The sequence below is a fragment of the Hakea prostrata genome, chromosome 7 (assembly GCF_041222555.1).
Source record: "Hakea prostrata isolate BN-2017 chromosome 7, UWA_Hpros_2, whole genome shotgun sequence".
Taxonomy (NCBI): Eukaryota; Viridiplantae; Streptophyta; class Magnoliopsida; order Proteales; family Proteaceae; genus Hakea; species Hakea prostrata.
The window spans coordinates 19,932,906-19,957,539 of NC_142606.1; the positions used below are offsets into that span (position 1 = coordinate 19,932,906).

General features: G+C 36.7%; 3 protein-coding genes across 4 annotated transcripts; 1 reads left to right on the plus strand and 2 right to left on the minus strand.

Annotated features, from left to right (window-relative positions):
- Positions 1-244: 244 nt before the first annotated feature.
- On the minus strand, positions 245-1,562 carry LOC149010399 (xyloglucan endotransglucosylase/hydrolase protein 2-like). The gene is made up of 4 exons (XM_089163988.1): positions 1,366-1,562; positions 1,115-1,215; positions 827-1,020; positions 245-691 (listed from the first exon to the last, which is right to left on the minus strand). The coding sequence occupies exons 1-4, from the start codon at positions 1,538-1,540 to the stop codon at positions 304-306; spliced, it is 858 nt and encodes a 285-aa protein (XP_089020114.1). The 5' UTR covers positions 1,541-1,562; the 3' UTR covers positions 245-303.
- An 812-nt stretch (positions 1,563-2,374) lies between these two features.
- On the minus strand, positions 2,375-14,029 carry ERD2B (endoplasmic reticulum retention defective 2B). The gene is made up of 6 exons (XM_089162555.1): positions 13,590-14,029; positions 5,655-5,920; positions 5,352-5,467; positions 3,770-3,843; positions 3,168-3,231; positions 2,375-3,076 (listed from the first exon to the last, which is right to left on the minus strand). The coding sequence occupies exons 1-6, from the start codon at positions 13,678-13,680 to the stop codon at positions 3,040-3,042; spliced, it is 648 nt and encodes a 215-aa protein (XP_089018681.1). The 5' UTR covers positions 13,681-14,029; the 3' UTR covers positions 2,375-3,039.
- A 4,406-nt stretch (positions 14,030-18,435) lies between these two features.
- XRI1 (x-ray induced transcript 1) lies at positions 18,436-22,476 on the plus strand. 2 transcript variants are annotated; one of them, XM_089161225.1, is made up of 9 exons: positions 18,436-18,666; positions 19,536-19,591; positions 19,680-19,799; positions 19,886-20,025; positions 20,211-20,274; positions 20,366-20,468; positions 20,546-20,586; positions 20,865-20,954; positions 21,044-22,476. In XM_089161225.1, exons 1-9 carry the CDS (start codon positions 18,656-18,658, stop codon positions 21,316-21,318), a joined length of 900 nt encoding a protein of 299 aa, XP_089017351.1. In that variant the 5' UTR covers positions 18,436-18,655; the 3' UTR covers positions 21,319-22,476. The 2 variants fall into 2 exon arrangements, with proteins under 2 accessions (XP_089017351.1, XP_089017353.1); XM_089161227.1 differs by having other exon boundaries at positions 20,369-20,468.
- The last annotated feature ends 2,158 nt before the right edge of the window (positions 22,477-24,634 follow it).

Below are 24,634 nucleotides of genomic sequence, written 5' to 3' on the forward strand. Positions count from 1 at the left end.
AATCATAACCTAAAGTCTTTAGTGGATTTAAACAATTCACGTAATCTTCATCTAACAGTTGAAAGGACAGGAAGAACCAAACGTAGATGATTTAAATCCTTTTATTGATCAAATCTAAGATTGGACAATGATATCATAAAGATTTGTTCTTTTCTTTTTTAGTAAAATAAAATTTATATTTATTGGAGTAAACAAAGACAATAGCTAGTGGATAAATAATCAATCACAATGGTAACCCTAGAGAGATATAGTAATAGCTGTAGTTTGTTAAAGGAAAAATGGTGAAGGATGGATAGATTCTTGTCATTGAGGACACTCTGGAGGAGCTGATGTGTATCTTGATCGATCAGAACAATAGTCATATGTCATGTACTTGCTTTTCACCTCTTCATATGCTGCTTCTTGGGTGGAGTTCAGTTGCCAATACTCTTCACTGTTCCACCAGTACTCAGATGAATAACACAGCTGATCACTGTTGGAATTTTGAGTTGAGCAGCCATCAATGTTGAATCCTTGAAAATTTGCCGTGAAGGGTGCTTGGCTCCAATCTATCTTTGTTTGGCCTCCATCAGTTGCCCAACTCTCTCCATCCCACAAGCTTGCTTCTAATTGCATTGCTTGAGTTGGATAGTTCACTCCAATGTCGGTCTTATTCTTGAAAACCCTAATAGGCACATCATCAATGTAAAACCTACAAAAGCAGCACATGATTAGTGCATGGAATCTGGATCCTCTACTTACATAAAGAGGAAATTTTCGAATCCATATTGTTAGATTCTTGACACGTATTCAATCTAAAAGCAAAATTTTCTGATGCTTGACTTACACAATTTGATGTGGGTTCCAAAGAACTCTGTAGGTGTGGAAAGCTGCTGTTGGATCAAACCAAAGGTGAATTCTTTGCTCCCTATTTCCTTTCCCATCTGTAAAAACATTAGTCTGTACTGTAATAGGCTTTCCTTGTTTATTTCCCAGTAATTCAAAGTCGAGTTCATCATGTTCATCAGTGTGTGAAGTGAGCTGCCAATAATGTATTCTAATCAGTAAAAATAGCAATTCAGCCATTCTTTCTCACTGTGCAGAAGAAGATGATCAGCAGAGAAGGGAACCTTACATAGTAAGCCGTAACTACTCCTGCTGTGTCCTTATCAGTTAGCTTTATTCTCAAAGTGAAAAACCCAGAACCATAACTCAACTTGGATCCAAACCCAGAGCCTGCAATTTACAATCAAAAAATTAGTTTGAAAAAGTAGATCAACCTAATCAGAGTTTCATAAGAATACTGAAAACCCATCTGCAGTAAGTTGTTAATTAACAAAAAATTCAACCACCACTGCTTTCAAATATGAAGATCAGAAGATTAACCAGAATATTTGTCTAGGGAGAGCTGGATTTGTCTTCCTTGGTCTATGGAAAGAACATGATCATATCCCCAGGTAACGTTGTAGTTTGTATCAAAACTAGAGTTGGTAGTATCAGCTGCTATTGCTCCACCTACAAACCAAACTGCTAGAAAACACAGAAATAATGAAATACTCATTGGAACAGAACTTGTAGTGCTTGTTTTTATGGTTTCTGTTGACACAGTATTCATGCATGCATGCGTACATTATATAAAGGGAGGGTTGAACGTCACCTTTCAAGGATTATGATGAGCTTGAACAGGCAAGGACAGCGTGGCAAAATATTTTTTTGTATAAATCCCCTACACGATTGACATCTCTATATGGAAATATGGAAAGAAATGAGAAGGGTTGGATTGGTGGGTGGATCAAGTAATAGATGATTTAGAAACAGCTCAACTGATGATGTTGATCCTAACTGTTAATCCAAAATCCTCGTGGGTTTTTTTTAAGGATGACGGAGGACCCAATGAGATGATGAAATGACACTTCAAGTGCTAAATCTCTTCAGAGTCTTTTGGGGTTTTCTCTTGTTAATCCAAGTAATTATTTTTTAAGGAATGACTTGACTACTCAAGATTGAAAATTCTCTTTCCAATATGTTTGATATATACACAAGAAAATTTTCCTAATTCTGATGCTTCAGGAAAGACAAGTAAATCAAAGAAAATGTGCAATTTAAGAATAGGGAAGTGTAAAATCATAATATAAAATGGTTGGAAGATAATAATTCCCCTATTTGTCTCCTGTCTGACAATAGTGACCCTTGAAATACTCTTTAATTCCAGTGTCACCCTATACATTCCCTTATCAGAATTTGGTTGTTGCTGTATAGAATTTTCAATTTTCCAGGTCAACCAATAATGGTAACTCTCCAAATGGAACGTATCTCATCCAGAGACTTCAGACCACCCGTTTGATGAACCCTCTTAACCAAGGTAGAGATTGATATAAAACAACCCTCATGCCCATCCTGAAGAATAAATATATCCTGTTCTTGTTTTTTTATTGGGAGTAACTCAGGTTCAGTTCCTGTGAGAGAACCTCAAACATTTGAACATAAAACGAGAAAGTTTAAGAACAATCTGTTAAAAACCACATACACTAACAAAAGAGAGAGGTTTTGATCACAGTCTTCACAGATACCATTGCTTCAAAAGTCAAAACTCAAGACACATAGGGAACCAGTTTTTTAGGTATCCCAATTCCCAAAGAATAACTTAACAGAAGATTTTGAGAGACTGCTGATGCTGCCGAATTGTATAACAGGAATCCGAGGTTCAAAAAACTAAAATACAACAAAATTCTTCCAAATAGTGATCCTTAACTCAGAATATTTGTCCATAAAGAAGATTTCCAGAAAAGAATATGTGCTCCGATTCCTAATGGCAGTCAATCTAACATGTTCCATTAGGATAAGTATCTATTTCATGATAGGAATGGCAATCCATGTTTAAGCCCTCCTCCAAGGAGTAAAACGAAGAACACTGATCCCATGTTTAACAAGCCCGGGAAAGCACCGATATGGAGAAAGGAGGACAAAAGCGATGAAACTCAAGAACCTGCGCTCGAACAAATACATATATCCATATATGCTACACTGAATCCTTAAGATGCTGACAAGATATTGAAGAACTCAAGCTGGTAACTGGAGCCTCTCATTGTTCTTCCAGCTGCAAATCATTAAAACAAGAACATGATACACTTAATTTTACATAAATATAAATATATGTCTAAATCCACTTAAGAACATCCAGCATATACCTTTGGAAGTAATAATAGAAGAAATCAGCATAAAGTAATGTCTGAACGAGCCCAGCAATCCAAGCTGCAGTGGAGAAAAAATTCAATCACATGTGAATGGACATAAACTGGAAATAGGTTCAACACAAATCCACAGGCAGACCAAGACAAACCCAACAATAACAGACAGGTACTTTATGCTTTGTCAATAAATGCAAAGTGACAAAGGTAGTCTTCAGTTTAGGATATCCATTATGCTAACAGTATACAGCATTTTATTATTTATTTATTATTATTATTCTTTTTTTTTTTTTTTTGGGGGGGGGGGGGGGGGGGGGTTGTGGTGAAGTTGAAAAGGAAAAAGTGTTGAACCCATCCATCCTTCTCATGGACGTAACTGAACTACTTTATTTACTTCAAGCCAAAAAGATGTAAAGGATCAATGTTAGCTCAGGTTTGACAAGTTCTAGATGTAATGTTCAAAAGTATACCATGTATTGCAGTAGGCTGTCAAGATACACAGCAGTTATCTTTCTCATTCATTTAATTTAAAATACAATCACACGTGTGACAGTGTGAGTGTAGAGAGAGAGAGAGAGAGAGAGAGAGAGAGAGAGACATACTTATCCAGTGGACATAGTGTGCTTCAGTAAAGAAACGATAAATCCAGTTGAGGATGTACAATCCTCGGTATGCACTGCATTGAAAGAGACAGAAATCAATTAACAATTGATACTCCTAGTCACTGAAAAAAAGCTGAGAATATTGATATACACCCTCATCCATATAATCAAGAAATAAACAAATATAATAATTGCAGTAATCAGGTTTCAGGGGTAATAAGTTGTTAAGTTAAAGTCATCAGACAGACAAGCAAATATTCAAGTGAAGTAAAAGACAAGAACATTTCTCTTCAACGGAAGAATGAGAAGGAAGTTGAGGGAAATTCCAGAACAGGATTAACGTAGCAAATACTAAAAAGGTGGGTAATGCTTAGTCGAGTACAGTTAGATGGAGCTGCAGGGACCTCTCCCCAGAGCCCACCCAACCCCTCCACAACCAACCCCATAAAAAAATGGCATACCAAATTGCATTCATGTATTTGGGAAGTTTTTACACAGACAAAATCACATATCTATTGTTTTTCAATGTGATTTATATATTAAATCCATATCTGTATAAGCATCATTATGTTATCCGACTCAGCAAGGGAATGGTTACACTTTCAGAAACTAAAAAGAAAAATTTTAGCATGTTGACACATGATGAGACTCGAAGAAAGTAGCCATCCAGAATGACACATAAAAGGAATCAGTAAAAAAAATGCTGTTGGCCAAAATAAAATCTTAAAAAAAATTGCCACCAGATCCCCCCCCCCCCCTTTTGTAACACACACAATGAAACCCAAGTTCAATAAACTAACAATTCAAAATGGAAGCATACAGAAATCATCTCATCTTGCATCAGTAGGAAACTACTGTATCTAGGACTTTCTAAGTGTAGACATTAATCAGCATAAAGGAAAAATAGAAGAATCTAAACCATCAATATTTCATAATTCATAAGTGAAACATTATATAAATAGGTACAATTGTTTTATACTGCTAATTTAGGTAGGCTTTCCTACACAGTCCATTCTTTTGGGGAGCCACCAGGATAGCTCATCTTTTATGAATCAAACCATCAGGTAAATAGCATGCCCATTAGGTAGTCTGTATACATGACATCACTTTACTATATGGTCCAAAATCTAGTTGATTTTCTTTCATACATTTTAAACCTTCAGATTGAGATTCAATCAATAGATGATGGCTGACATGGCAATTCCACCCATCAAATGGAGCACCATATGGATACTTCTCAAGTCTCCAAGGCCAAAATCCACCACACAGCCCATCATCTATTGAATCTTTTCACTAGTCATTTAATTCTGTTGATAGTGGGTAATTGTGACATGAGTCAAAGGTGAGAATTCCAAACAATATACCACATGGTAGACGTTTATCGCTATTTAGGAAATGTTCCTTATGGACCATGAAAGAACATTTCCCCAATAAGTTGAAGAAATTTTCCAACTAAACTTTAAATACATCCCATGACCATGATAAGAAATAATAAAGAATTAAGATGATCATGAAACTCATTTGTTAAAATACTTGCTGCACCCAGTAAACTAATGAATAAGAATTTAGGATAGTAATTCACCCCAGAAGAAAAACATATTGCCCTGTCAAGTTGTCTATGTTCCTGGTTCTCTGCAGCAGTACCAACTGAGGAAGTATGGCAACAGCCTCCAAGTACAAGGAAAATGCCCACATTACCTGCTCCATCATAGCAGACAGGAGTAGTATGTAAGAAAAGAAGCCATGGGAAAAGAATAAAAAAGGAAAAAGGGGGGAAGAGGATGCAGTAGCTTAGAAGTATCAAATGACAATACTGAAAAACACATTAAGGCCAAACTGTAAGCAGAAGTATCCAATCATGGAAACTGAAAAGACTTGCCAATACCTCCTTGAAGGTGAACTTCTCATTAATAACAAGGGCCAAAAGTAGGCAAGGTAGTACAAGGTAAAAATGGCGAAACGTATCTTGATCTTTATCATAAGATCGACGGACAATCTTGTGGCTCCTCATGTACCAGACAATTGAAAGCGAGCTCCCCAAGAATATTAACTTCATGATGGTATTATATAGTGAGATAAAATCAGTGAAAATATCCAAGTACCGAGCAACAAAAACAATCGCATAGAGTTCTTGAGTCTTCAAAGATATACCTGCAACAATGATTAGTCATAAGTCATAGAACTAGGTCACAAATACTACTTCAAGCCATAAGAAGACCCTGGATGTGGAAATGATGAGAAAGCATAACAAATTTATATAGGAAATTTTTGAAATTTTTTCAAAGAACAATTGATTAATTATCCATGAATAAGAAACTAAGGAGAAAAAGAGCTCGAGGCAGACCTCAAATAACCATAGGAGAACTTGTGGAGGAAAGAGATGCTTAGCTTAAGCATCATCCCATGTAAGACTTAAAACAGAAATGATTGGAGACCAAGGATCTGTGTGTGGCTGACTCTATTTAGTTAAGTAAGATGTGGTTGTTAATGCACCCATAAGCGATGTGGCTGACTCTATTTAGTTAAGTAAGACTAGGAAGGATAATGTAAGGATTGAACAGAATAGTGCTGAGATGAGGGTCCCATTATACATAAGAAACAATGAGAAAGTCATCTGAGAAGCCATGATCAAACAAAGGTTTTTGTCCAACAGAGGCCTTGAGATGCCATGAGAGAGTGAATTGTTTCATATTGAAGGATCCAACTGAGCCAGGATAGGCCTATAGTGACCCAAGGAGAGGTAGTGGGGAAAGACATGTATAGGTTGAGGATAATCCATGCATGGTCATATAGCGCTACATGGAAGGCATCGATTAGGTAGGTCATGCTGAGTTTTGTCAATGTTGTTCTTGCTCATGGCTATTTTAGGGCCGTTTTAGGTGTTCAAATTTTAGGTTCAAATCTGGCAAACGAATCGGATCATTGTACGGGAGTGTGGGAGAAGTTAAAAAGGGACCGGGGGCCGGTCCGTAAGAAAAAGCGTGATCGGGTCACACAACCAACGTATCTCCCATTTGTGATCCGAGATTTGAAACTGATCACAGGCCGGCGGGGGGCCCCCCAAGAGATTGTGGTGATGGCTGAATAAGCAGCCAAGGAGCCTACCCACAGAACGTACAAAATTTATAGATTTTTTGGATAAGTAGCATAAAAAGATCAACAAGAAAGGATTCCATATCTGATATCAAATTCACCAGAAACTGGTAACTGCAATGGAGATATATTTTTGAAATTGTACTTTGCTTCGTTTTTTTTTGGGGGGGGGGACGGGGGGGCAGTGGAGGATTGTGCATAATGTAAGAGGTCTTATACAGGAAAAATATAAAAGTGGCAGATATATAAATTTGTATCATCCAACATCTAAATGTGCATCTCTACATAATATAGTTAAGACCTTTTAATCACGAAGTAATGCTAACTAAACGAACAGAAAATATCTCACACTATGCATAGTTCAATCCAGGATGAGTCACTTATCATCAATGAGCTATAGTAATGCATTCGTGAAAATTCCAACATAAAGGGCAGTGGAGGCAAAATCTATCTAACATTAGTGGCTTGAAGCTCATAGTGAGCTTTGAGAATTTGCAAAGTGGAACCCAAGGCACTAAAATTTGGAAGACGTGAAGCCACAGCAAGAAAGTAAACAAGCAGTATGCCAATCAGAGTTGTTTATTAAGCAAAAATAGAATATAAATTATGTAAATAAGAACAGATGATCTACAGAAAGAAATCAGGAATTGTTTACATTAAAAAACCCCCCGCCAACCCACCCCTTCAGGAAAAAGAGAAATGAAGGGGGAACGATGTAACCTGATCAGGAATTACAAGATCCCAGAAAACTTTAATGGAAGTTTTGATTCATCAAGATGGAAGGAGTTTGTTATATGATCTCAGATAAAGAACCCCATCAAACCTCTCTTTCAAGTATACAGTCCTATGGTATCTAGAATTCTTTCCACCCTCATCAAAAGGTTGTCACTAATTCAATTAATCCACCTTTTGTATTCACGATTTATGACAATGTGCAGTCAATCTCAACATATTAGTCACTTCTAGATGGCACATATAATTTTATCAACCAAGTTTGCAACGACCTGTGTTTTGGGCCATGAACTGAGAGATTATTGTGTAAGTCAGGCGCAACCACAAGTTGGTTGCAATATACACAGAAATTCTTCCATAAGTCAGGTGCATTGCTGGTAGACTATTATGAGATAAACACAATAAGACCAGAGAAAAAAAATATTATCCATGATAAATTGTCTAATAATATCATCTAGAATTGTAGGTGAAGTCATACTCAGTGGAGTATAGCTAATTTGAACAATATATTGTACCTACCCTATCCAAGATTTACGTGTAAAGCATACAAACAACAAGTCAGCCTTATCCTAAATTGGGATCGGCTACTTGGTCCTTTCCCTCCACTCAGCTCTGTTCGAGGTTGGATTGGGTAACCATTGGATTCCTTAAATGCCACGTGACACAAAGAAAAGGGATCCTAGATTTATAGTAGTAAAAGTAAAATATAAATATTGGGATTTGAGGTTCACATTGGCCATCTTACATGTACTGTACCCAGACTACATCTACTTGAGGATTTTATATATAATTGATTGATACATGGGGACTTTGCCCCAAGGTGGAACTCTAACCTCCTACATGAAAGTATGAAACTATGGAAGCCACCAACGTTGGGATTGTAAATTTTAGTATTTGAGTACAATAGGAAGTCTAATCCGCTAAGAAACCTTTTTCAATATATATATTACAGGGACCAAACAAGTTTAGACTTAAGAGTAGCAAAGAAACGCACCCTAACCATGACTAGATACGATCGCAGTACGTGTCTCCTTCAAGAGCTTGTAACAGAAGTTCTTTTGAGATTGCCGATGAAATCTGTGTTGAGGTTTAAGTGTGCGTGCAAGGAATGGTGCACCCTGATTTGGCGATCCTCAGTTTGCACAATCTCATCTCGAACATTCATCGTCTGTACCTGGAATCATCTGTGAACAAGCAAACCTAGGTACGTTTCTCATGTCGATTTAGATGTAGAAAGAGGAGTTGTGAGCAATTTCGACTTCAACGTAGAACAAATTGTTGGTGACTCCGTGCTCCTTCAAGACTCTTGCAATGGTCTTCTCCTCTTAAAAAAAAGAGAAACTAATATAGTGAGGGATGAGAATTGCGAACAATTTTACGTCTGCAATCCCATCATTCGTTGGTATTTGAAGCTTCCTCTATTCCCCCACGCCTCAGATAATATTTCTGGAACATCATTGAGTTACGACAATTTGAATCGGAAATATAAAGTTTTGATCGTCTATAGCGATTTAGTTCCAGACTTATACAAGTGTGCAGTATTTACACTGGGCAACAGAGACGGTGGTAGTGATGGCAGTAGCAGTAGTAATAGATTATGGAGAACATCTTGCTGTCATATTTGGGAAGATGAAGATATGCTCTCCAACACAATCAACCAGTGGAGGAGTATACTGGACGATAATTTTAGAACCATCAGAGGAACCATCTGGAGACAAATTAAAAGCTGATAAAGCTGTTGACATGAGCAACTATTTTACTAAACATTCTCATCCCAATATCCTTCTTCTTCACCTTAAACTGCCCAGTAACCGGATCATAAAATACAAAATGTTCATTGTGGGTACCAAAGAAGAGTATCACAGGTCTAGGATGCTGTGTTATAAAAAACAGCCTGTGAATGCGGAAGTCATAAGGATCAAACTTATCAATGATTGGTCCAAAATTGATAGTAAATTCCTTACTCCATGCATGCGAATGCTTCACAGCATCATTCAAAACCCACAAATCCAGCTGATAAGAAGAATAAGCAACCCCTACGCATAGAGAACCTTTCATCTTTTGTGTAGTGTAAGCCCAAATACACTCGCTGGGTGGGGGTTGGTGTAGTGCAGGGCCATTGATTAAACTGAATTCTTCACTTGCAATATCCATCTTTAAGACGAACACTTCCTCCGATGGTTCTAAAATTATCGTCCAGTATACTCCTCCATTGGTTGATTGTGTTGGAGAGCATATCTTCATCTTCCAAGATATGACAGCAAGATCCAATGTTCTTCATAATCTATTACTACTGCTACTGCCATCACCACCACCGTCTCTGTTGCCCAGTGTAAATACTGCACACTTGTATGACTCTGGAACTAAATCGCTATAGACGATTAAAACTTTATAATTCTGATTCAAACTGTCGTAACTCAATGATGTTCCAGAAATATTATCTGAGGCGTTGGGGAATAGAGGAAGCTTCAAATACCAACGAATGATGGGATTGCAGACGTAAAATTGTTCGCAATTCTCATCCCTCACTATATTAGTTTCTCTTTTTTTTAAGAGGAGAAGACCATTGCAAGAGTCTTGAAGGAGCACGGAGTCACCAACAATTTGTTCTACTTTAAAGTCGAAATTGCTCACAACTCCTCTTTCTACATCTAAATCGACATGAGAAAGTGTACCTAGGTTTGCTGGTTCACAGATGATTCCAGGTACAGACAATGAATGTTCGAGATGAGATTGTGCAAACTGAGGATCGCCAAATCAGGGTGCACCATTCCTTGCACGCACACTTAAACCTCAACACAGATTTCATTGGCAATCTCAAAAGAACTTCTGTTACAAGCTCTTGAAGGAGACAAGTATTGCGATCGTATCTAGTCATGGTTAGGGTGCGTTTATTTGCTACTCTTAAGTCTAAACTTGTTTGGTCCCTGTAATATATATATTGAAAAAGGTTTCTTAGCGAATTAGACTTCCTATTGTACTCAAATACTAAAATTTACAATCCCAACGTTGGTGGCTTCCATAGTTTCATACTTTCATGTAGGAGGTTAGAGTTCCACCTTGGGGCAAAGTCCCCATGTATCAATCAATTATATATAAAATCCTCAAGTAGATGTAGTCTGGGTACAATACGTGTAAGATGGCCTACGTGAACCTCAGATCCCAATATTTATATTTTATTATACTATTACTACTATAAATCTAGGATCCCTTTTCTTTATGATTAAGTCAATTCACATCCTCTATAATTCATTTCCTTACAATTACCTACAATTCCCTCATAGGATTGTGTCACGTGGCATTTAAGGAATCCAATGGTCACCATTATATGGATTGTGTCTTTGATCCTGCTATATACTTATGGACTTTGCTCGTCTTCAACATCGTCGATTGTTCTCAATATTGGATGGTTCTATTGACATGAAGAATTAAAGTTTTTTTAAAGTTGGTGTTGATTATCTCCTGGGTGAAGTTTTCTCAGTGTTTATCGACATCTGCCATTGCTACACGATTCAAGATTGGTGCTACTTTTCAAGTTTATTCTTATTGTGCAAGCTGAAGTTTTCTTTTTGTACACTCCAGCTTGAGGGGGAGTGTTGAAATATAAATACTTGGGCTATTTACTTCACGACACTATTCACGTGAACAGTAAAATCTGTGTTACTGTTCACGTGAACAGCATATGCTAGTGATGCTACTCTACTTTCTATTTCTAATGTTGGAGTCTTGCTACATAAGTTTTGGGAGTTTTTAGAAAGCATAGTTTCTATTTTGGTAGTAGTTTCTATTTTTAGAATTTTCTATTTTAGGAGCTAGGAAGTTACTAAAGTTGTAATTTTTTGTTTCATTTTTCTAGAGGACAATTACTTGTCTCTCAAGTTGTATTAGATTCATTAGAAGCTATAAATAAAAGGGCTCTGTGATTCTAGACTCTTAAGCAAGAATCATGAGCCTCTTCTACTAGTTCTTCATCTCTCTTCTCTTCTTCTTCTTCTCTCTTTTCTTTGTTAAAGTTCAGCTGCTGTTTTGATTATTTAATGCTTGTTTTCTAACAATTTATATTCTATTTCTGCTTAATATAAAACTCTGATTGGCATAGTACTTATGTACATAAGAACATATGATCTACAGAAGGTAATTAGGAATTGTTTACATTAAACCCCCCCCCCCCCCCACCAACCCTCCCCTTCAGGAAAAAGAGAAATGAAGGGGGAACGATGTAACCTGATTAGGAATTACAAGATCCCAGAAAATTTTAATGGAAGTTGTGATTCATCAAGATGGAAGGAGTTTGTTATATGATCTTAGATAAAACAAACCCGTCAAACCTCTCTATCAAGTATACATTCCTATAGTATCTAGAATTCTTTCCACCCTCATCAAAAGGTTGTCACTAATTCAAGGATCCACCTTTTGTATTCACAATTTATGACAATGTGTAGTCAATCTCAACATATTAGTCACTTCTAGATAGCACATATAATTTCATCAACCAAGTTTGCAACGACCTGTGTTTTGGGTCATGAACTGAGAGATTCTTGTGTAAGTCAGGCACAACCACAAGTTGGTTGCAATATACACTGAAATTCTTCCATAAGTCAGGTGCATTGCCGAGACACTATTATCAGATAAACACAATAAGACCAGAGAAAAGAAAATATTATCCATGATAAATTGTCTAATAATATCATCTAGAATTGTAGGTGAAGTCATATACTTATATACTCAGTGAAGTATAGCTAATTTGAACACTATATTGTACCTACCCTATCCAAGATTTACGTGTAAAGCATACAAACAAAAAGTCAGGCTTATCCAAAATTGGGATCGGCTACTTGGTCCTTTCCCTCCACTCAGCTTTGCTCTCATCTCCTTTCATCATCACTTCTCCAAGAGTCATTTTAGGCTTGCCCATACTCTTTTAGCTTCTTCAATCTCAATCAAATAACTCTTTTTCATACTTGGAGCATCCAAAGGCTTCGCTGAACATGGCATGCGACCTCAAACAACTTACTTGTGGCTTATCATGTATCAGCTACTCCCAAGACAACTCTAATATGATCATCCCTTACTTCCTTTTTATTAGTTTTGAGACATCCATTGCAACAACCTCATCTCAGTTATACTGAGTTTACCCATATGATGCTTTAAAGTTCAAACTGCCCAGCATTCTATGTTTTGATGCATAAACAATCATATGACTGTCTTATAAAATTTTCCTATAGGTCTTAAAGGAATACACTGATCAAACACAACACTCAAGATGCACCTCTAACTTCTTCTATCCTATTCTAATTTCCTATGAAACATCATCCTCTAGATCGTCTTCTTTATTCTATTTGTAAAGCATATTCCGGATTAATGTTTTCTGTTCTGCCTTTTCTATTGCAATATTATTTTATTATGCCTACCTCTCATAGTGACTTTCAAAAGAAAATCGACTCTAGTTAATGCATGTTCCATTTTAATGCCATTTAAGTTTCATTTGAGTTAATAACAACTAAACAGCATTAGAAACCATAACACTACCCCAATTCCCCAAAGAAAGTCAAATCATTCATATGCACATCAAACCAATTACTAACAAAAATTTGGACAAATAAAACTATTAAACAAAAAAATAACAAGAGCATCCTGTCAGAATGCCGCTGCCACTTGAATTGGCATGATTCCATTCCCTTTGGACCTTCCACTTGCAAACTAAATAATGGGGAGGTAGGAAGGGAGGGAAAGCTAACACCTCTCTTAAGATTAATTACTCAAAATGAAGGCACAATAAATCAGTAACACTGAAGAGTATAACATTATATTCTTCGTGTATTCCCACAGAGTTAAATTCAGCAACACATACGTACATCCAGGTCAAAATCCCACCCAGCAGAAATGCGGTGAAAAGTCAGAAACTCGTAACTTCATCGAGATGCAAAATCAGTCAATCTAAGCATTCACATTGAAAACCCATGGAAGGGAAAAAGATAGAGAGAAAGAGGAGTACCAGCACAAGATTTGATGGTATGGATCTTGAGGAGTAAGACAAGCACGCTGGCAAGATGGGTCATGTCACCCGCTAATCTGAAGATATTCATCTTGGATCCGGCACAGATCCACCAAATGTGTCGAGATCCCTAATCGATCCCACCTGAATGAAGTCTGTTCTCTCAAATCCTACTGTCTAATGCCTGCGCCTTCCCCTTAAATATACTTCGATTCTGTAGCTCTGGAAATTAGAGGAAATGAAGAAAAAGAGGATGAATTGCAGAGGATAGGTCCCTGCCTCGGAATTCTTCTTGACGATGATCAAGAGATGAAGAGACTGTAATGCTCGCTGCTAGAGAATTGACTATTGATTCAGAAGAAAATGGTGATGCGGTTCGTTTCCCCACCTTGAGGATTCAGGTGCTCACAAAACTGAGTCGATTTGTGCCGTTTGTAACCGGTTAGCGGAAAATGCAATATGAGATCCCGAATTGGAACCGGTCCAGCCGCGTAAACTTCCTTTCTTATTTAAACCGGTCGTTTTAACCGTTTGGGTGACTGGGCGGGGCTGTTAACCGGAATCTCCAGAATTTTTGGAGCCCGGTTCATAACCCTACACTGACCGGATTCACATCCCTACAATTTTATTTATTTTTTTTTTAATTTGTGACTGGTGCTTTTTTTTATACATTTAAGTTTAAAGATGGAGGTATTACATAATATTTCATCTAGTAAGATCGAATCCATGACCTCTCCACTAAGAGGTGTTGGCTTTACGAACCAACCATAGGATGGTTCTACAATTCCCTATATTCGTATCTAGGATTGTGACACGTGATAGTTAATTATCCAATGTTAAGAATTAAAACCCAACCAAGAAATGAATCTAATTAACAATATCGGTTTATTGGACCCCGGTTCATTTTTTGATTAAAATTTCACATATGAAAGTGAAGTTTTACAAAGGAACTTTGGGGAAAGTCAAATGCATGATCTCTTCCTAAAGAGGTGTTGATCATTGTCAACTGAGCCAACCCTTTAGTAGTGAGCAATTCTTTTTATAACTTGATCAAGAGAAGCAGGACAACGAACCCAAACCATATATTTGATTCATCAAGAGTTTAACTTGGACTCAAGACCGAAGGATAAGAATAAGATACTTCAACCCTCACAACTTAGTAAGTTGATTTGAATTTAAACTCGAAGAGAACTCAAGACGGGAAAAAGATAAATATAAGAATTATTTCGAATTTCAAATTCAAGAGAGTTTTTTTTTTTTTTTTTTTTTTTTTTTGGTAAATGTGATTTTTTAATATTGGAATTGAAACGTCACCGGATGAGATGCGAACCCAAGACCTCCCCATGGGAGTCTGGGCTTTTAACCGCCTACTAACCCACCATTGATAAATTCAAGAGAGTTGTGTACCAACTATATTTTGCTATGATAATGAATCTTAGATTTAGATGTGGATCAGTCTAGGACTCTCTGTGAAATTTCTACAATGGACATAATATCTCCATCAATAAACAACTGAGCGAACCCCTTTAATAGTGGATGTAAGTTGTACATTGCATCTGAACTATAACTATCATCTTCCCCATATTCTTTCTCTTCTATCTTTTTCTCAAATCCTAACTTAACACCCTATTGATAGAAAAAGAAAGAAATTCTCAAAATATATACAATGAAGTGTGAACTATAGGTTTTCAATTAATTCACAAATCTAGGAAACTTAGAGAAAATATCGTTGATCCAATTAAAATAGGATAAATAATAACTAAGAATTATAAGAGCGAGATTCTTAAAGTCATTATTTTATATATATTAATTATATTGAAATAAAGATGTTGATTTGGCCAATGCAGAGATGTTCTAGTGGTGAAACTGTTAATGACTAAAATAGTTATTCTACCCTGATCGGTCCCACCAACGGGTTCAATACAGTTGTCTTGCCATAGTGTTAATGGACGGTCCGACCATCGTGTCAAGAGTACCCGATCAGGATAAACTTCTATCATCTGCTAACTTCCTAGAAATGATAATTCAAATAAAAGACTCTTTCTAGAGTTACTTTCCTAACACAACTCTTCTTAGAGTTATATTCGGAGTCTAACTCTGATATTTAAAGCTATATAAACACCTCAGGCAGGCTTTATGTGGTAAGTATTCATATTCTGTGTGATCAATTATTTGAATTTTCTATTGAGTAAGTTGAAATCATATCATTGGTATTGACTTGCTCGTTGGAGACGTATCTTGACCACCCAAAGTCGAACACGTGTTTTGTAGGATCTTGACAGGAAGGACGAGCAGGATTTCGTATCAACAGAAACCAACACCTCTTAGTGAAGAGGTTATGAGTTCGACTTTTGCTGAGACATATTAATATCCCTATCTCCTAGCTTAATAAAGCCCATTTGAACCCAAAAAGAAAAAAAAATAATAATGACTTGGAGAAGATATATATTCAATCTAATTAAAATATAATTGATAAAGGAAGACCATGTGTCTAAAAACATTTTATCCAAAAAAAAGAAAGAAAGTTAAATGACAGCTTGCTCCAAATAAAATAACAAGAAAATACTTAACTTGAGCACGAGGCAAAGTAGAAAAAGCTGAAGTGGACCAAGAAACAATTTTGTCAAAGAAGAGAAACCAGAGTTGGGCATGTTTGACATATACTTTGAATCCAAATAAAAATAACCTAGAGCAAAGACAAAGTTTAGATTAGGTAGAGGACTTAGGATTGTGGTTTATTTATATTTCATCATACATTTAAGAGCAGGGTTCATCTCTAAACACCGATTAAGTGGACTAGAAATGAACCCTCTCTTAAATATGAGTACAGATTACTTCCTCATTTGGGTAGGGAGAGGGGAGCGAGCAATTGTTGTTTATGGACGTTTCTCTACTATACAGTATAAGTACGATCTATGTAGAATTCACAAGGGATTCCGGACTGTCATGCGAAACCATCCAAGCTGTTGGATCGAATCTCGACTGAAATTTTGGATCCACAGGTCCAAATTCTGCATGACGGTCCTGTTCATTAAATGCATACGATTGAAGCAATTTAATAATATATGATAAATAAATGTGACTAAAATATAGTACTCTATTTGAATCCCAACTTGCCAAACACCACCTAATCGCTCGGACTATGAAAATGTTGGAATAGCATCATCAAAAAAACGTATTTATAGCAATTTCTCGGTAGACGATAAGAAAAGAGAGGTGAAACGAGAAGTTGAAGGCTCTGTTTTTCAGGAATAAAAACGAGAAAGGAGAATAACAAAAAGCGAAAAAAGGGAAAAGGATAAGAGATGAGACGAGAAGGACGAAGTTATATAAATGAGTGACTCTCTGAAGAACCGGCACACGCTCTTGCATCAAAAGTGGCAGCACGTTTTTACCTGCTATGGAACTGTGGGTCCCACCAGATCCTTTCCCTTGTCTTCCCAACTCTAACATTCTATTTCTCTCCTTCTCGTTTTATACACAATATCTCCGGTCTATCATTCATATACCCAAAACCCCTTTTCCTCGAAATTATATTTTACCTGGACCAAAATACCCTTAGGTTTAGAAAAAGTGACTTGAACTTGGTTTATATTGTCCATGCCTCCTTGGTTTTAAATTTTGGGATCAGATCAAGCATTTCCATAAATCCTTTTGATTCTATTATTGATCTTGATATTGTGGTTAATAGTTTTCACTTTGAAATGATGAAATGATCATTCTTATACATTCATATGTTTGAATGCCAGAGATATGTAGTTTGCAAAGATTCAATTAGCTATTCTGACACTCTGTAACGTGTGTAGTTGATAGTGCATACGACAACTATGAGCATTTAATACACTCTATGGTTGTAGCTCTATTAACACTCTCGTAACATGCAATTGCACTCTAGGGTTTATAGCTCCTTTGACATTCTTATAATGATAGTGCATACGATAGTTGTGAGCACTTAAGATTACATCCTACGGGGTTGTAGCTTGATTAACACTCATGTAACGTGCAATTAACACTTTTGTTCTTGTTAATGACTAAAATGGTCATTTTGTATCTTCCGGTTTGAACCAGTAGTTGATCGATCCGACCAGATTTGGTTCAACCAGGCAGTTCAAGGTAGGGCCAACCATAGTGACAAAACACATCTGCCTGACAGGGTGAGGAAACCTTATAAGGATAGACTCCTACCATCCAACAACGGGAGAAGAGAGTTAGCTAGGTAAAAGAACTCTTTATTGAGTGACTTTCCTAGAACAACTCATATTAGAGTCACATTCCGAGTATAAATCTATCATCATACACTATATAAGGACCTCAGGTAAACACTATGGGGTAGGTATTCAAATTATATGTGATAAATTACTTGAATTTTCTATTGAGTACTTGAGATCATATCATTGGTACTGATTTGCTCGTTGGAGACGTACCTCGACCCTCCAAGGTCGAGCTCGTATTTTGTAGGTTCGTGACAGGGAAGGACGAGCGAGATTCCGTATCAACAGTTTCTATACCCCCTTATTCATTAAAGACATTTGAATACATTATTGTATTGCATCTAGCTGGGCTGGTAGAGTGAAGATCATCACTTTCCTATAGGAAACTCCTATTTGGTGGGTTATTATATCAAAATTATAAATTTCAATATATGGAGGAAAAAAAAAGGGAGCTCATGAAAAATTATTAACCACTATTCTAGGAGGGCATTATTGTAATAGCATCAGTTTTGAGACCTGGATGGAAACGGCAGCTGTTTGTAATTATCGTGGAAGACTCGTGCGAAATTGAGAAACCCTGGAAAGTTAAAATAAGAAACTAATCATATAATAAATAATCCCACAAGTGACGGAAGTAACGGACCATGGGTAGTCTTCCTCCCTGTGAACACTGAAGAGAGTAAAATAGAAAAAACCAGAGGAACTCCTTCGGCTGCACATTTTTCAAGCTCATATGTGGATTTATATATGCTAAACTCTCCATATAACGGCTACTTTTAGTTTTTAGATGGTTCTGAGCGAGTATTGATTTGGGTTATCTCTCTTCTCCATCAGGACTGCAAGTAAATTCCTCCCATGGATTTCAGGTGAGTACCAAATCAATTTCTGTCGTTCTGGGTCTTTCTATTTTCTGATTTTGGCTCATGGGTTTTTTCTGGAAGTCAGTTTTTTAGGGTTTGTTTGGGAGATGTGGAGGTAGTCGTGTTTGGAGTGATCGGGAGTTATTTGATTTCTGGAAAACTTGACGGGGAACGGATATACAGTGCTGGGCTTCTGATCCAATTCATGGACTGTTCGATTTCCCAGTTCTGTGTCCAGCATTTTCCTCTTTGCTTCTCATATAACTTATGTTGACTCGTTAGTTTCTGGTGAAATGCGTTGGATAGATTCGGTTACTTCTTCTCATTCTGGAAATTATTCGTACCATTGATTTCTGATCTGAACTCTAGAAGTAGTCTTCTTAGTATGTTTTAATATTTCTTCGAAATTCTTAGTTATTATTATTTTTTTAACTCTCATATGTAGACTAGATCTACTGAAATTATTGTTAGTTTACTCATGAAAAAAATGCTATGTCTTATTAAAAAAAAGCTGCTTTGTCTTGTATTAGTGTAATGTGAATGCTGTATCATTTTTAAGCTGTAAATTTCTTCAGTTTTTGTACTTCAATTGTTTCGCTTGCTTATCTGAAAGATAGTCATACTGTTACAATAAAACCTTTCAATTTGAGGCAATCCAACTACATTGGGTTTTAATTTCTCTTTGGATGTATCTTCCGGTTGAATGATTTGAACCTTTGTGCAATTGTTATACTCTCTTCTTTCTTTCTTCTTCTTTTTTTATTTTTTTTAACTTTTACACATTTTTTGCATTTTGTGACTTATGATCCAGTTTGATAATTTTAATTGTGGAAAATGTTATCAGTGATAATTTTAATTGTGGAAAATGTTATCAGTGATCTGTGGGAATGGCAGGGTGATGTTACCCATCTCCAGGATGTCCCTCAATTCGGTAAGTATTTCTTGGGGTTCTTTGTCAATAGTGAATGACACATGGAAGAAACTATCTTATGTTAAGTGGTCCCTTTTGGTTGGAATAGATGACAATAGTTTATGGAATGGAGTTAATCAGAATGAAGAAAGTCTCTCCTACATGTTTGATGAAACAACACCAATTAAAGATTGCAGGGATTTAGCATTCTGTGCTACTGATTGTGGGAGTATGTTCTGTTTCCTCTACCCTTTGCTTTGTATGGAAGGATATTGCATTCTGTTCCTTCTTTCTAATATGAAGGGTGTATTTCAGAAGATGTGAACCAGGTACAGGAAGTTCATATGGAGTCTTCATCGCATTTAAAGAGGAGACGTATGTTACAGTTTGACACAAGTACTACAAATGACTATTATTGCAATGAGCAGATGTCATCTGCATTTGTAAAATCAAAGGTTTGTTGAGATCTGCCACTCTCTTCAAGGCTCATTTTGAGTGTGTTTGAAATATATGTTTTCCTAGCGGGAAAAATATGTGACAGATTTTTTTCATCCTTCAATGTGGTAAGAGTGTTTGGGTTTTGGCTGATGGGTATGTGCTGATGTTTAGAAATTTATGTATTGTGCCTTTTTTTTTTCAGGACAGGGAGAGCCAAGTTGGAGCAGCTTTACCTAAAATATCTGATTGGGCTTCGGAACTCATAGGTTTTCTTCTTGCCAAAGCTCATTTTATCTCCAATCAGAATTCATTGAGAATAGTCAATACAGTGCATTCTAACTATGTTATGTGTGTTAGAAGATAGGTCCACCTTTGGGAATGAGAGTCTAGATCGGTCTTCTGAGGGGTGGCTTGCCGATTGCTTCAATGATACCGAGATGCATTTTAGCTCGGACGATATGTATGCTTCTTTAAACTAAGGACATTCAGTTAGCCATTATCCACTTTTCATTAATTGTTTTGATTCATTGGCTACAGGAATATGTCGGGGGGCTCTGACGAGCAAATTGATATTACAGGTTCATAATCTCTTTGTTGTTTGCAAATTTGATTTAATGAACTTGTTAGCATGTGAGTTGCCATTTGAAAATTTGGCTGAACATATCTAATACCTGACCCGAGCTTGCGATGGCATGGGTTTCTTTTTTCTCACATCTGATAGTTGTAAAGGGTTGATTGCTCATCATGACAGCACCTTCGTGGAAACACTCTTATTCAGCAATTCCATTTGATCATATGCACTTCAGTATCGTCAAATTTATGTTGCAAATTTATTCTTGTTTTCTCCTTCTCTTAGAGCTCTGCAATCTTCCACCTGAGGTGGAAGTTAATACCGTACAGGGAGGTGGTAGGTGTTCGACCCCAATTTCTAAAGCTGTTTTCAAAGGTACTTGTCTTCTTATTTTCAAGTTGTGGCTTGTTCTGTTTAAACTCTGAATTTACCATATGATGGAACTACTTTTGCTGGGTATCTAGGTAGGAAATCATTCATTCGAAGTCCCCCAAAGATGTCTTCATCTGTTGCCTATCCCTTTGCTCTCATCAAGCCCTGTGGTGCCTATGGAAATGTTACTCTGAAGGACATAAACCAGCGGATTCGAGCTCCACCCCCTTCAAAGTCGAAGCAAGATGATGATGCTTCTGCTTCTTATCCTACTTCTGCTTTTTCTGGAAAGCCTGTGGTTGTTAAAACCAAAATCCGCACGGAAGGAGGAAAGGGAAGTATTACAATCATGAGAACCAAAGGCTGAATAGATAAGTTTATCTTGATTTGCTTTTTATTGGTGACTCAGTGGCTCCTTTCTCCAGCTTCATTTTGTGTCTTGAGGTGGCGAAGGATCCAGTTTTTCTCCATGGAATTCATTAACACATCAAAGTGTTTAAGATTCCAAATCGTTTGTAAACAATCCAATAGCTAATACTGTTATACGTGATAATGCTGATTTCATGTCTGGAGTAAGGATGTTGATGTGATGTGGATATTCAAACTCCTCTTTTGGCTTCAATATAGTCTGTAACCTGCTGCCGTTTATTTCTATAATGTGAATAGTATGTTTTTTAGTTCTATGCCTCTTTGAGCTGTCTGAACTTTTGATGCTCTTTCAGAGTTTGCTATCTTTACCTGCTTGTGTACTTTGCGTGTTCATTTCACTGCATTTGTTGCCCATTTATCATGTAATTACCAGTTCCATAGGAAAAAGAGTTGAGCTACAATTTTTGTGTAACTGATATGATCTTAAAGTGAAGATAAGAAGCCTTATCGGTCATGGAAACAGTTTCAGGAAAAGCTTCTAGTTTTGACATATGGCAGCTGAGTTTTTCTAAACAGATTCAGCAATCTTAGGCTTTGAAGAAGTTGGATGAGCTCAGCATTAATCTGTAATGCTTGTAATGTGAGTGTTTTAAGATGGTGAATCTTGAGACTTATTGGTCTGAAATTTTAGGTGTTAATCTATTTGCCATAAATATGAGATTGTTTGAGATAGTGAAACAGATTTTGCTCATACATGAAGCAGTATTGACATCCGGAATGCTGAAAAGGAGAAAGACTATGGTAGTGTACCTCTACATGTCACAAGTAGGCTCGATAATACTGTGTTAATAGGTCTGGCAAGTGACGGCTTACGGAAGAGGGAGGTCTTGAGTTCGCCTCCTCATAACTGTTGAACCACTCGCAATGGGTGTCTAGTGCTCTTTTTTGTATGGTGAAAATTTGATTCTCATTCAACCCGGTGTAGTTTGGTTCATGTGGTTGTGAGGTCAATATGAAACATGCCGGGAACACCCATATTAAGTGCGCCAGTGAGTCCTTTCTAGCCCAAGTGTGGGTCCATGGTGTTCGGCATCGATATCGTATTGGGTGATACATGCTGGTTTTGCACATTATCAATAATGCAGGTACTAGATATCAATTGCATGATAAAGACAGGGGAAAACAAGGGCGGGACGAGGGAAAAAGAGAAACCGAACAGCAGGGAAAAGGGGTGAATTGAAGAAAGATTTACCCAAAAAATAGAAAGGAAAGGGAAGAGGGGCGTCCACCAACGATCATGTTAGGAAAGGACTCTAGATCATGACTAAAGACAAAAGAAAAACCCAATAAAAAAAAAAAAAAAAAAAAAGGAAAAAAAAAAAGGCAAAAAAAAATAGGGGGGAAAAATTTTTTTTTTTTGGGGGGGAGGGGGGGGATCTGTTTGATACCATAGATACCCATCAATACCAAATTTGTTACTGCATCAATATCCATACCAATGGTAGCCACTTTGATACTTTGAACTAAAACCATGTATTCAACTTCACAGCTAAATGTTTACCTCATTTGGTGAGTCTGCTTTTTCAAGCCTTGGGTTCTCTCTCAGAGTCTACTCTAGGCTTCGGTATTGTAACTTCAAGGGGTTGGTAACTTTCTTGTTTCTTGTAGGTTATTTTTTGTGGAAAATAAAAACAACCCAAATTATGTATGTGCACTCTGATTTGCTTCTTGTACTTTCTTTTTATTTTTTAAAAGAATTTCAATTTTATATTAATGAATTTATCTCTCTTAACATCTTTGTTCTCATTCCCAAATTTATCACAATTATTTACCTTGTTTTCATTCCAAAATATTAGATTTCTATCTAGAGCATTTCTATTCTTAAAATATGGTTGAACCAAATTGATGATAACAAGCACGAAGTACTAATATCTATATTAAGTTCTAATTGCTAATTGTCCAGTTTAATACAAAAGCAAGTGGACCAAGTCCAAATCATTGGACCCAACTCATCGAATGCTCAAGCTCAAGTTAAGGTAAAGTCAAGATGAGCATCAAAGATCAAATCACAGGAAAGTGCGAAAATCAAGTTAAGTTCAAGACTTAGAAGAATTTAAAACTTAGGACACCTCCACATGTACTCATAAGAAATTGTACTTAATTATACACATATCATGTCATTAGACTGACCTATGACATGTTAGAAAAATGTATGAGACTTGGGATTGGCTATAAATTCTTACAAACCCCTACAAGTCCTGAATTCCCACTTTATGCTTCTGTATTGCAGACAAACATCCGTCTGGAATTAGATGGTCATCCGTTCGGTACAACTTAAGCCTAATGGCTTTTTTTAATGACTACATTTTGAGATGGAGCTCCGTTTGGATTGAAAACTGAGAAATTTGTTTTATCTATTGGGAGGTTGGGTCAAGCAATTGAATGCCATCTTTATAAGCCCAACCACCCACATTTGAGAGTTTCCACCTTGCCTATTGAGTTATTACTATCTTACAACTCTCAAGCTCTTAATTTGTGAAAGAACATTGATTATTTGCCTTCCAACTTTCACTCGACTTTGCAGAACATTTCAAAGTTGTCAAGTAAGCTCATTAGAGTAAAGTTTGAAGTGAATGAAGGCTATTGATATTTCATTAGTGGTGCATTCATTCCTCACTGAGCACTCATCATCATTGCATCACACTCATACAAAGTGTAAAGTATCACACCCATAATTAGGTAATATCTTCCATCTCTTAATATTGTGTTGTTGATTAAATCTAGTATAGGTTGATTAAAATTGATAGTGTGCTTTTGTCTTAGTTAGAACAAAGATTGTAAAGAGTGTTCTTGCCCTATTGAACACAAATTGTAAAGATTTGATCTTTACCCACCGTATTGAATGAGAATTACTAATAGAATACTCTCTTAAGATCAAGAGAAGAGTGGACGTGGACTTGCAAAGTCGAACTACTATAAAATCCTTGCGTTGTGGTTGATTGCATTATTTTAATTTCATTTAAATTTAAACAACTAGCAAATGAAGGGTTAATGGAATGATTGAATTTCGCTAAGAGGTCATGGGTTCAACCCTAATGCAAACTTTTAATACTAATGCCATTAGAGCTTTAGAGTCTAACTACTATAACAGTTTAGATAACTCCTACCAGGAGCGTAACTGTAACCTTTTTGTAACTTATTAGTAATGCATTTTCAGTTTTATGATAAAAAATAAAAAAATAAAAAGGTCATGAGATCAACCTTTACTAGCGGCATATGTAATTTCGGCATATGTAAGCAGCTTGGTCGATTAA